The sequence below is a fragment of the Brienomyrus brachyistius genome, chromosome 6 (assembly GCF_023856365.1).
Source record: "Brienomyrus brachyistius isolate T26 chromosome 6, BBRACH_0.4, whole genome shotgun sequence".
In the NCBI taxonomy this organism is placed as follows: Eukaryota; Metazoa; Chordata; class Actinopteri; order Osteoglossiformes; family Mormyridae; genus Brienomyrus; species Brienomyrus brachyistius.
Genome location: NC_064538.1, coordinates 2,791,613 through 2,803,966, shown reverse-complemented (window position 1 = coordinate 2,803,966; position 12,354 = coordinate 2,791,613). Strand labels below are relative to the sequence as shown.

The following is a 12,354-nucleotide window of genomic DNA, read 5'->3' as shown; positions in this document are numbered from 1 at the left end:
TGTAATTACTATCCATTGGTGCTTTAATGCACCCCTACTTAAAAATTACATGTCTGACCGTGTTAATGTGCCTCTTACTACCAAACACACTGCTAACTAACTGCTTCCCCGTGTGCAGGACCAGTCTCTGCTGAGCAATGCTGTTCAGTGCCTGAACAGCTGTAGCCAAGAGGGCAAGGACTTGGACCCCGACGTCTTCCAGAGGCTTGTCATCACCGCCCGCTCTATTGCCATCATGAGGCCCAACAACCTAGTGCATTTCACAGAATCCAAGCTGCCCACTGCTGACTCAGGTGTGCCCAGCAGGGCGGCGCAGTCTCTGAGTGCTGCGGGGGAGGGCAGGATGGCTGGGAAACCCATCTGACCGTTATGCATGGCGGTTCTAATAAGCATGCTTGCTCCTTGGCATTGCTTGTGCCGGGAATTGAGTGAATGATGACGATGAGAATGTATGAATGCATGTTACATTTATACGGCACTTTCAAGACACCCAAAGTGCTTTACAGAACCAGTCGGGAGCCACTTCAACCGCCACCATTGTGTAGCCTGGATGATGCGATGGCAGCCATTCTGCACCAGTACACTCACCACACAGTAGCTGAAGTGGTGAAGGGGTAGAAGAGGATTGACCAATTAGATATAGGGGACGATTAGGGGGCCAGATTTGAAAGTGCCGCAGGGGACAATTTTAGCTTGGGCATGAGGCTACCACGCATACTCTTTCAAAAGATGCTAAGGGATCTTTTATGACTTCAGAGAATCAGAACCTCAGTTTCACGTCTCATCCGAAGGTCGGCGCCATTTTTACAGCACAGTGTCCCGGTCACTGCACTGGGGCACTGGGATCCACACAGATCCCTGGATGGGCTAAACTGTTAGCCACACCAACATCTCATCCCGCAGCAAGTACCTAGTTTCCGAATACTGGCCAAGCCCAAACCTGCGTAGCTTCAGATGGATGACCTAGTCTGAACTGCAAGTGGTATGACTGATGAGGATGATGATGGGTGGTGGTGGAGACGATAATGATGGTCTTGGTGATGATGATGATGTTCTCTCCAGAATCAGGCAATGACAGCAAGGAGAGTCAGAAGCCTGTGGAGAACGAGGGCTGCAGCTTCATCATGCAGCTGGTGAACCAGTTCTGGAAGCTGCATTCTCTCAAACCCAAGAATGCTTTCCTGGCCCCCGCCTGCCTACCCGGTGAGCCCCGATCCCAAATACAAGGAGGGCTTCCCTCCTCCGCTCTTGGACTAACTACGAACAAAGATGATCTGAGAATATCCCCTGGGCCGTAGCGGATATTAAGGCTGTTATTCTGAACTGTCCCACCGGCATTTCTGAGCAGAGTCTTCCCTTCGGTACCATCTCAGGTTTGACCCATATTGAGGCCACAGTGAATGCGTTGGTAGACATCATTCAAGGTTACTGCACCTGCGAACTGGACTGCATCGACTTGGCCTCGAAAATCTACATGCAGATGCTGCTTTGCCCCGTGGGTGTCGCCGAGCTCTCAGACAGTGGAACTGTTTACAAGTGGAATTATTTTCATTGATAGTAATTATTATTGTGACCTTAACATCTCATAAGCAGTCCAATTTCCAGTTTTACACGTGATGCACCCAACTTGTCATTTTATCACCAGTGTAAATGCCGAGTTTGACCATCGGGTGGCACTCACGTGCCACGTGTGGGTTTTGCAGGATACAGCCGTGAGCTTCGCCTGTAAGCAGGCGCTGATCCGAGTGCTGAGGCCTAGGAACAAGCGCCGACACGTGACCCTGCCGTCACCCCCCTCGCTCCAACACCCCCATGGGTAGGTCTCCGTGGGCCCCGCTGTACCCCCTCAGGTATCACCCCGCACCCCCCACCTCCTCCTCCCACCACATCGTCATCCCTCCCAACCTCCGCAGGAGACAAAGACGACGACGATGACGACGACGCGGATGAGAAGATGCAGACCTCGGGGATGACCGGCGGTGACGGTGGCAGGCAGGAGAGCCAGGAGCAGAGCGAGGTGGATCACGGCGATTTCGAGATGGTGGTGAGCTCCGCCAGTGTCTGGCCCCTTAAACAGAGAACCCTGCTGTCTGCATGTTGTTCAAAATCAGTGTCCGTTATTGTATAAGAACACCCATTGGCTACTGTCACTTCCCCTGCATAACTAATGATTCGTCAATGTAGTGCTGAAGTTGTAAACATGTAAATTGAAATTCAACATTATAACCTGAGTTTGAAAAACTCACAAATTAGGATTCATACATGTAAAATGCGATTTGCAACTCTGGATTTGCATTTCATAGAATTATGATAATATTGTGACCTTTAAGTGTGATAGATTTATGTCTAAAGTAATCTCCATAGGTCTGTATAAGGTATAAGTATATTTCAGCTGGTGTTTGTGTAGTTCTGTACATTTTTTGTGCCTCTCGTGACTCATGCTGGAGCAGGCAGTTGTTATGTAATCCCCTTCTCCGTGTCCCCCGCAGTCCGAGTCCATGGTGCTGGAGACTGCGGAGAACGTTACCAACGGGAACCCCTCCCCCTTGGAGGCGCTGCTGGCTGGGGCTGAAGGCTTCCCCCCGATGCTGGACATCCCACCCGACGCAGACGACGAGACCATGGTGGAGCTGGCCATCGCCCTCAGCCTCCAGCAGGACCAGCAAGGTCGGGGTGCCGGATGCTCGCAGTGACCCTCCCACGCCTTCCCTAGAGACCCAGCTATGTGGCCAAACTCCTCTTTCGAGTCTCTTCGTCCTACTCGGGCTCTGTTTGTACTCCCTTATAATGCATGGACTCTGGCCATCGTTTTGCCGAGACTCTGCTGTGTGTTCTGTGCTCGCTGGCCTTCCTGCTGCGTGCTCAGGCTGCTGTTTCACCTGTCCTCTCATGCAGGAAGCAGCAGCAGTGCCCTAGGCCTCCAGAGCCTGGGCCTCTCCGGCCAGGCGCCCAGCTCCTCCTCCTTGGACGCTGGGACCCTTTCGGACACCACTGCCTCAGGTAATGACCCTCGACTCACCGCTGCGCTCGGCCCGCCTGCACGCCGCTCGTCGATGGCTGTTTCAATCGCACGCGTGTCTGGATCTTCCGTGGGTTACGAAATACTCTCATGCTCGGGGGGGGGGGGGTCCGGGGACGGAGGTGACGCAGCCCCATGCAGACGCCAGCTGTCTTTGTCCTGTGACAGCCCTGGTTATGCTTTCAGCTCCAGCCTCGGACGACGAAGGCAGCACGGCGGCCACCGACGGCTCCACCTTGCGCACCTCGCCGGCCGAGCACGGGGGGCAGCGTGGGCTCTGAAAGCGGGGGCAGCGCAGTCGACTCGGTGGCTGGGGAGCACAGCGGTAAGGAAGCTCCCGACCAGGCGGGGGGGGGGGGGGGACACGGACGGACCTCCTTTCTGTTAGCCAGTCAAGTGGCACTCGTTACAAATCGCATCACCTGTTACCTATTAAATACATCGCGAAGCTCTCTGCAAAGCCCTCTTAGGACCTGATCACTTAACTCGGAGGGTTCGGTATGTAGTTATTAAAATGATTTGACAGGCTGATTCGGACGGAATAAGAAGTGTCTCTCCCCGGTTTATCAGACATATTGGAAATAAAACTAATCCCGTCCTCATGTTAATGTCACAGTTATTGCATCTCAAAAGCCAATAGCAACAGAATTTTCAGTTTTGGGTGACCTGTCCTCTTCATTTACTAATCAAACACAGTCAATTTTTTTTTCTTCTCCCAACCGCACGGTAGCTTACAAATTTAAATACAGTATATTGACATACAGAGGATAATTTGCTCCTGAATTTTCTTCTCTGGGGGCTTGTAATAATTACAGACATAGCAGATTCAGGCTGTATTAAAATTACGAACCTCCTCTGTAATTGCTTCAGTTGCATTTCGTCCCCAGGTAAAACTAATCCTGCCCCAAAACGTCATACATGTGAAAACACTCCCCCGATGTTGTGGGGGCTCGGAGTGTGTGTGTGTGTGTGGATGCATCCTGGCCCAGCTTTCTGTTCATGCCAGGCCTGCCCCTGTATGCGGCTGTGCTAACCTTCTCCCTGCCCTGTGTGCAGTGTCAGGCCGCAGCAGCGCCTACGGCGACGGCACCGCCGAAGGACACCCCCCCGGGCCTGGCAGCATCAGCTCTAGCACTGGCGCCATCAGTACCACCACAGCCCAGCAGGAGGGCGAGGGCTCTGAGGGGGAGGGCGAGACGGAGGGTGACATCCACACCAGTAACCGGTATGTCAGGGGCTGTGATGCTCTTACTGCTTTACCTTCACACAAGCTGGGGGGAGGGGTTACTTCAAACTGAAAAAATACATGTTTTAGAGGAGCTTCAGTGCTATCTATCCAGTATGGATGTTCTGCTGGGAGTTGCCTAGTTCTGGAGATATCGGCCGTGGAAATGTCGGTATTCTGTCAAATGTAATGGGAACTTTATTCTTTCAGTCACTCAGAATGGGGGGGTGGGGTTTCCACATGCTGTTAATGTTTTAGTTTCACGCAGATGATGCTGTGGGAGTTTTACTATCACTTTAGTTCTGTTCCCCGTATCTGAGCTTCTGGTCCCGCACCCCCCCCCCCCCCCGTAGGCTGCACATGGTCCGTTTGATGCTGCTTGAGCGTCTGCTCCAACACCTGCCCCAGCTACACACTGTGGGTGGGGTCCGCGCCATCCCCTACATGCAAGTGGTGCTCATGCTTACCGCCGACCTGGACGGAGATGATGAGAAGGACAAGGGCGCTCTGGACGACCTGCTGGCCCAGCTCATCGCTGAGCTTGGCATGAACAAGAAGGTGGGTGACTCCACCTGTGCCAGGGCAGTCACATCTGCTTGGTTGCATGTGGGTTTATCGTTTTCTCTAATCTGGACCCTCAGGACATCTCCAAGAAGAATGAGCGCAGCACCATGAATGAGGTCCATCTGGTCATCATGAGACTGCTGAGTGTCTTCATGTCGCGCACTAAGTCTGGGTCAAAGTCGTCCTCAGAGGTATATGGAGCCCCCTGCTGTGACCTGCAACACCAGAGTGTGGTACAGAGTAACAAACCACCTTCGTACACTGTGACATTTGGCACTCACCTCCTAGCTGTGTTTAGGAGGAGATGCTGTCCTCCTGGCTGCCTTCAGGAGGATATGCTCTCCTCTTGGATGCTTGCAGGAGTATACCCTCTCCTCCTGGATACCTTCAGGAGTCATTCTCTTTCTGGCTCCCTTCAGAAGACTGCCTGGCTACCTTCAAGAGAGTACCCTCTCTTCCTGGTTGCTTTTAGGAGGATGCACTCTTCCTGGCTGCTTTCAGGAGGATACGCTCTCTTCCTGGTTGCTTTTTGGAGGAGGCACTCTCCTCCTGACTACTTTCAGGAAGCAATGCTGTTCTCCTTACTCCTATCAAGAGGAGGTGCTCTCTCCTCCTGCCTCCCGTCAAGTGGAGGCGTGCTCTCCCCTTGACCGGCTCCCGTCAAGTCGAGGCGCGCTCTCCTCTTGACCGGCTCCCGTCAAGTCGAGGCGCGCTCTCCTCTTGACCAGCTACCGTCAAGTCGAGGCGCGCTCTCCTCTTGACCGGCTACCGTCAAGTCGAGGCGCGCTCTCCTCTTGACCGCCTACCGTCAAGTCGAGGCGCGCTCTCCTCTTGACCGCCTACCGTCAAGTCGAGGCGCTCTCTCCTCTTGACCTGCTCCCGTCAAGTCGAGGCGCTCTCTCCTCTTGACCTGCTCCCGTCAAGTCGAGGCGCTCTCTCCTCTTGACCTGCTCCCGTCAAGTCGAGGCGCTCTCTCCTCTTGACCTGCTCCCGTCAAGTCGAGGCGCTCTCTCCTCTTGACCTGCTCCCGTCAAGTCGAGGCGCGCTCTCCCCTTGACCGGCTCCCGTCAAGTCGAGGCGCGCTCTCCCCTTGACCGGCTCCCGTCAAGTCGAGGCGCGCTCTCCCCTTGACCGGCTCCCGTCAAGTCGAGGCGCGCTCTCCTCTTGACCTGCTCCCGTCAAGTCGAGGCGCTCTCTCCTCTTGACCTGCTCCCGTCAAGTCGAGGCGCTCTCTCCTCTTGACCTGCTCCCGTCAAGTCGAGGCGCTCTCTCCTCTTGACCTGCTCCCGTCAAGTCGAGGCGCGCTCTCCTCTTGACCTGCTCCCGTCAAGTCGAGGCGCTCTCTCCTCTTGACCTGCTCCCGTCAAGTCGAGGCGCTCTCTCCTCTTGACCTGCTCCCGTCAAGTGGAGGCGCGCTCTCCTCTTGACCTGCTCCCGTCAAGTGGAGGCGCGCTCTCCCCTTGACCGGCTCCCGTCAAGTCGAGGCGCGCTCTCCCCTTGACCGGCTCCCGTCAAGTCGAGGCGCGCTCTCCCCTTGACCGGCTCCCGTCAAGTCGAGGCGCGCGCTCCCCTTGACCGGCTCCCGTCAAGTCGAGGCGCGCGCTCCCCTTGACCGGCTCCCGTCAAGTCGAGGCGCGCGCGCTCCCCTTGACCGGCTCCCGTCAAGTCGAGGCGCGCTCTCCCCTTGACCTGCTCCCGTCAAGTCGAGGCGCGCTCTCCCCTTGACCGGCTCCCTTCAAGTCGAGGCGCGCTCTCCCCTTGACTGGCTCCCTTCAAGAGGAGACACTGTCGCCCTAACCACCTTCAGGAGCAGGAGCTCCTCTCCTGACTCCCTGCCTACGGGAGGAGAGACCGTCCTAAAAAACTTTATTGCTGGTATGATGAAATACCACCGCTGAACACTTTCTATTAATACTGCTAGGTCACATTGCTGGAATTTTTGAAAGTGTAAAACAAAATCAACAGTTTAAATTTCAAATCATATCAGCATGTTCAAGCCTGATCCTTTTACCACTACCCAGCAGTCAGACTTCAATGCCTTTGGTGGAGTGGGGGGTACTGTGTGGCATCAGTTATTGTCTGACTCAGTGGGGGGCGGTAAAGTAGCAGGCGGGAAGCAGATCATAGGGAGTGTCAGACTGACTGCACAGGATAATCTAGGATGGTTTAAGGGCAGCCGCTGTCTGCCAGAGGATGCTGTACGTTGACGAGCTCCGACGCAGTAGCTGTGGTTTCCATCGGTCGTGACTGCCCTTCCCATTCTCTCTCCACCAGTCCTCGTCCTTCATCTCCAATGCAACGGCAACAGCCCTCCTCAGCTCCGGCGCCATAGACTACTGTCTGCATGTGCTCAAATCCCTGCTGGAGTTCTGGAAGACGCAGCAGGGTGAGGAGGAGCCCGCCGCTGCCAGCCAGCTCCTCAAGCCCCACACCTCCTCCTCACCCCCGGATATGAGCCCCTTCTTCCTGCGCCAGTATGTCAAGGTGAGTGTGCCCCAGGTTTAACCCGTCAGACATGTCTGCTGCCGAATGTGCTCTTTGTCTGACAAACTGCATCTGGCCTCTGAGTTGTCGACCAGCTGCCGTGAGCAGCAGCACGTTAACGGCTGGGTCCTCTGACGCAGGGCCATGCGGCCGACGTGTTCGAGGCTTACTCCCAGCTGCTCACCGAGATGGTGCTGCGACTGCCGTACCAGATCAAGAAGATCGCCGACGCCAACTCGCGCATCCCACCACCCATCTTCGACCACTGCTGGTTTTACTTCCTGTCTGAGGTTTGCCCTTTTATACCAGCTCTCATGCATGTTCCATTTATTTGTATATCAATAGCCAGATAAAACAGACCCATCCACTTAGCCAACTTTTTATATGAAGCAGCTTTTGCTCAGTTTAATTTAATTTCATCATTTCATTTTCCCAGTTTTGCACATTGCCACAAGGTAGGGCTGTGTCTTAACACCCAGCTAAGCATGGGAAGAATAGATTTTTTTTTCATACAGCTATGCTGCCCAGATATATAGTGCGAAATGCGGTATTTTTATGGTATTTTCAAAAACAACATTATTTTGGTATTTTGAAATCTTGCCAATAAAGTTCCCCCAAGATTTAAAAATACCGCAGTGTGCCCCAGTGGCATGGGGGCTTCCAGTTTCTGCTTGCCCATGTGTCACCCGTCCTCATGCACCCTTCTTCTTACCCCCCGCAGTACCTGATGATCCAGCAGACCCCGTTCGTGAGGCGGCAGGTCCGCAAGCTGCTGCTGTTCATCTGCGGCTCCAAGGATAAGTACCGGCAGCTGCGCGACCTGCACACGCTGGACTCACACGTGCGCGCCATCAAGAGGCTGCTGGAGGAGCAGGGCATCTTCCAGCGGGCCGGCATCGTCACGGCGACGTCCGGTTCCGCCCTGCAGTACGACACCCTGATTAGCCTGGTGAGTGCAGGCGGCCGGGGGCGGGGCCTTGGGCGTCACGCTTTCGGTGCCATGTTTGCGGGCGGGGGGGGGGAAGGTTTCCTTCCTGACACTGCATCTCCGGTCTGCCCCCCTTTCTCAGATGGAGCACCTGAAAGCCTGTGCGGAGATCGCCACCCAGAGGACCATCAACTGGCAGAAGTTCTGCATGAAGGACGACTGTAAGTGACCCCACCGTTACGCTTTTGCCACTCGCATAAATGGTTTTTTCTGCCTTGAAATGTCATCTGGATTTCATCTTACTTTTGGTATTTATATTGTACACTTATTCTGGTACTTCAAACCACATTAAACCTTTTTACATTAAACATATTGATTCATAAGGTGCATTATTGACTGGACCCAGATTAACTGGCGTTTCCTCCGCATACGGACCACTGTCCGGACAATGAGAGAACCTGCCTTAGGTGTTTATGCATCAAAAGTCGGGGTCTTTTAAAAGACCTCAAAAATTGTAATCAGTTTTAATAATAGTGGATGGCTACTTATCAAAGCAGTCCTGGAATATTGCTGATCCTCTCTCAGATGTTTATGTGGCTTATGACCCCCCCCCCACCTGCCCCCCCAGCGGTGCTCTACTTTCTGCTGCAGGTCAGCTTCCTAGTAGACGAGGGCGTGTCCCCAGTGCTACTGCAGCTGCTATCCTGCGCGCTGTGCGGCAGCAAGGTGCTCACCTCCTCGTCCGGGTCCTCCGCTGGCTCTACGGGTGGGGCCGGCTCCTCCCAGTCCTCCCAAAGCAAGTCCTCCAGTAAGAAGAGCAAGAAGGAGGACAAGGAGAAAGAGAAGGATGGTAAGCGAAGTCGGACTGGGAGGGGCAGTGACACTGAAAGCCCCGTGGGTCAGCGTTAGCACTGCCGTCTGACTTGCTGAGGAGCGATGGGCGGGTTAATCGCTTCCCCAGGTTACCTGCAATCAAACAACGGCTCATTTCCTTCAGATTAAACCCTCAAATAGAGCAGTGTGTATTTGCGGGAGCATGTTACAGTTTATATGTAAGTTGCCCCTATTAGGGGCCCCATAAAGCGAACAATTTCAAGGGAGGAGAGACCTTGAATGACTGCAGCCACAAAAACTTTAGAACATAATCCGATTGATCTGGATTGGGGGACCCTATCATGGAACCCCAAACCCTTGGCTCCCTGCAAGTTAAAACAGATCTGGTCCACTGTGTAGATTGTGGAGGTGACTAGTCTGAATGAGTGTGTGCGCGTTGCTGTGGAGCGTGAGGCGTTCCTCCCGATGCATGCATGCATGCAGCGTTTAACCCGTCCCCGTGCCCCGTGAAGGCGACGGCGTGGGAAGCCAGGAGGACCAGCTGTGCACCGCACTGGTCAGTCAGCTCAACAAATTAGCCGACAAAGAGACCCTCATCCAGTTCCTGCGCTGCTTCCTGCTGGAGTCGAACTCCTCTTCCGTGCGTTGGCAGGCTCACTGCCTGGCTCTGCATATCTACAGGTACCCACACGCACCCGCAGATGTCATGCGACAGGTTAACTTGGCCTTAACTTTTTTGATGACTGTTTGAAAAAAAAGGCGCTCTTGGTGTATCGGCTGCTTATGATGTGAATTTGCATCCTGCGCAGGAACTCCAGTAAGTCCCAGCAGGAACTGCTCCTGGATCTCACATGGGCCATCTGGCCAGAGCTCCCGGCATATGGGCGCAAGGCCGCCCAGTTCGTGGACCTGCTGGGCTATTTCTCTTTGAAGACTCCACAGACTGAGAAGAAGGTAAAACAAAAACACTGCCCTCGGATTATCTTTGAGCTCTTGGTGGACTTATGGCGGGGAAGGTGAGCTGGTTTTTGGAGTGGTGGTCTCTTGTGTTTACAGTTGAAGGAATACTCTCAGAAGGCTGTGGAGATTTTAAGAGCTCAAAATCATATTCTGACCAACCACCCCAACTCCAATATCTACAAGTAAGTGCGTCCGCCTCTGGGGTGTCACACGCGGTGGGTGGCGCCTTTTGTTTTTAAGTCAGAAGCCTTACACACTTCAGTGATATGATTGGTCGTCATTTCACAGCACCTTGTCTGGATTGGTGGAGTTCGATGGGTTTTACCTGGAGAGTGACCCCTGCCTAGTCTGTAACAACCCCGAAGTGCCGTTTTCTGTGAGTGCTAACGAGCTCTCGTCTTGTTCCGGAGATCCGCACTGTTCCCATTGGCTGCTCGAATAAACAGCCCCACAAACCTTTGGCTCCTTTTCCTGCCCATCAGAACATCAAGCTCTCCTCCATAAAAGTGGACACGCGCTACACCACCACACAGCAGGTGGTCAAACTCGTGGGCAGCCACACCATCAGCAAGGTTACCGTGAAGGTCGGCGACCTGAAGCGCACCAAGATGGTGCGCACCATCAACCTCTACTACAACAACAGGACGGTGCAGGCCATCGTGGAGCTGAAGAACAAGTGAGTTCTGGACTTTCCCCTCAGTCCTCTTGTTTGTTGAGCTCCCCGGGTTACGATATTTCGATATTTTCAACTTTCCGATGGGTAAATGCTTTTTACCGTCATATTAAATAAAACACATGAGATATTCAACAGTTTTTTAGATGTTAGACTTTATGTTAATGATTATGCCCAGCAGTAGGCTAATGTAAGTGTTCTAAGCATGTTTAAGGTAGGCTAGGCTATGATGTCTGTTAGGTTTTGTGTACTGTATTGAAATGCATTTTCGCCTTACAATAGGATTGTTGGAACGTAACCTCATCGTAACCTGGGGAGAGGCTGTAATAATCACCGCTGCCTCGTTAAATGTTCACCATCCTGTATGGGATGTATTTTCACTAACCTGCCCCGCCCCCCACCCAGACCCGCCCGGTGGCACAAAGCCAAGAAGGTCCAGCTCACCCCAGGGCAAACTGAGGTCAAGATCGACCTCCCCCTGCCCATCGTGGCGTCCAACCTGATGATCGAGTTCGCCGACTTCTACGAGAACTACCAGGCGTCCACGGAAACGCTGCAGTGTCCGCGGTGCAGTGCATCCGTGCCGGCCAACCCGGGCGTGTGCGGCAACTGTGGCGAGAACGTCTACCAATGCCACAAGTGCAGGTGATGCGTCTTTCTAGCGTATTGGCTGTAGGTGTTGTGGCCACCAACGTGTCAGATCAGAACGGCTGTGCGGACAGTGGGAAATTATTTCACTAGTTTCTGCCTTGTGAAGCACAACTAATATGTATATATTCTGTTTTGTTTGAATGCCTCCAGGTCCATTAACTATGACGAGAAGGACCCCTTCCTGTGTAACGCATGCGGCTTCTGCAAATACGCACGCTTCGATTTCATGCTTTACGCCAAGCCATGCTGCGCCGTGGACCCCATAGAGAATGAAGAAGACAGGAAGAAGGTGGGCCGCGTGGTTCTTGTTTGGGCCGCTTTCCGGCTTGTAAATGTGACGGCGCTCCGTCAGATTCTGACTCCACCGAGTCCCCGCAGGCTGTGACCAACATCAACACCCTGCTGGACAAGGCGGACCGCGTCTACCACCAGCTCATGGGGCACCGGCCGCAGCTGGAGAGCCTGCTGTCTAAGGTGAACGAGGCGGCCCCGGAGAAGCCCCAGGTAAGGGGCATGACATCACAGGTTCGCATAGAGCCGCTGCTGACTGCTTACACCACACCATGTCTGTCTCACACCAGCTATCTCATCATGCTAGGCTTAGTCATGTGATTCTATTATAAATTCAATGCAAAAAAATTCTTAAAATTTTCATTACTGATGTAGCGACTTTCTGAAAGTTTGTCATAGATGTTAAGATCATATTGTCCCTGTCCTGCAGATGCTCCTCTGAATGTATCATTAGCTGTGGTAGCATGTAGAGAGGTTTCTCTTGGATGTTGTACCTCAGAAATCCTTACCTGCCACCCTGTGTGCTGCTATGCTCTGCCCCCATACTGCCTGCAGGATGACGCGGGCTCCGGAGCGGGGATGGGGGGCTCCTCCGCCAGTGTGAACAGGTACATTCAGCAGCTGGCGCAGGAGTACAGTGGTGACTGCAAAACCTCCTTCGACGAGCTCTCCAAAATCATCCAGGTGCGGTGGGCAGGGGCAGCTCTCTTACTGTATCCCCCTTA

General features: G+C 53.6%; 1 protein-coding gene across 1 annotated transcript in view; it reads left to right on the top strand.

Moving 5' to 3' along the window:
• The window catches only part of ubr4 (ubiquitin protein ligase E3 component n-recognin 4), a 56,457-nt gene that overhangs the window by 29,031 nt on the left and 15,072 nt on the right, over nt 1-12,354 (top strand). Inside the window, 27 exon segments of the mRNA XM_049017482.1 lie at nt 119-293; nt 1,063-1,203; nt 1,374-1,495; nt 1,704-1,790; nt 1,792-1,816; nt 1,914-2,044; nt 2,490-2,667; nt 2,896-3,000; nt 3,206-3,279; nt 3,281-3,344; nt 4,076-4,244; nt 4,598-4,802; nt 4,886-4,999; nt 7,083-7,292; nt 7,433-7,582; nt 8,014-8,241; nt 8,363-8,441; nt 8,849-9,070; nt 9,567-9,735; nt 9,864-10,008; nt 10,111-10,196; nt 10,303-10,390; nt 10,497-10,690; nt 11,093-11,332; nt 11,489-11,627; nt 11,717-11,842; nt 12,185-12,313. Of these exon segments, the coding sequence (XP_048873439.1) occupies nt 119-293; nt 1,063-1,203; nt 1,374-1,495; nt 1,704-1,790; nt 1,792-1,816; nt 1,914-2,044; nt 2,490-2,667; nt 2,896-3,000; nt 3,206-3,279; nt 3,281-3,344; nt 4,076-4,244; nt 4,598-4,802; nt 4,886-4,999; nt 7,083-7,292; nt 7,433-7,582; nt 8,014-8,241; nt 8,363-8,441; nt 8,849-9,070; nt 9,567-9,735; nt 9,864-10,008; nt 10,111-10,196; nt 10,303-10,390; nt 10,497-10,690; nt 11,093-11,332; nt 11,489-11,627; nt 11,717-11,842; nt 12,185-12,313 (3,795 nt within the window).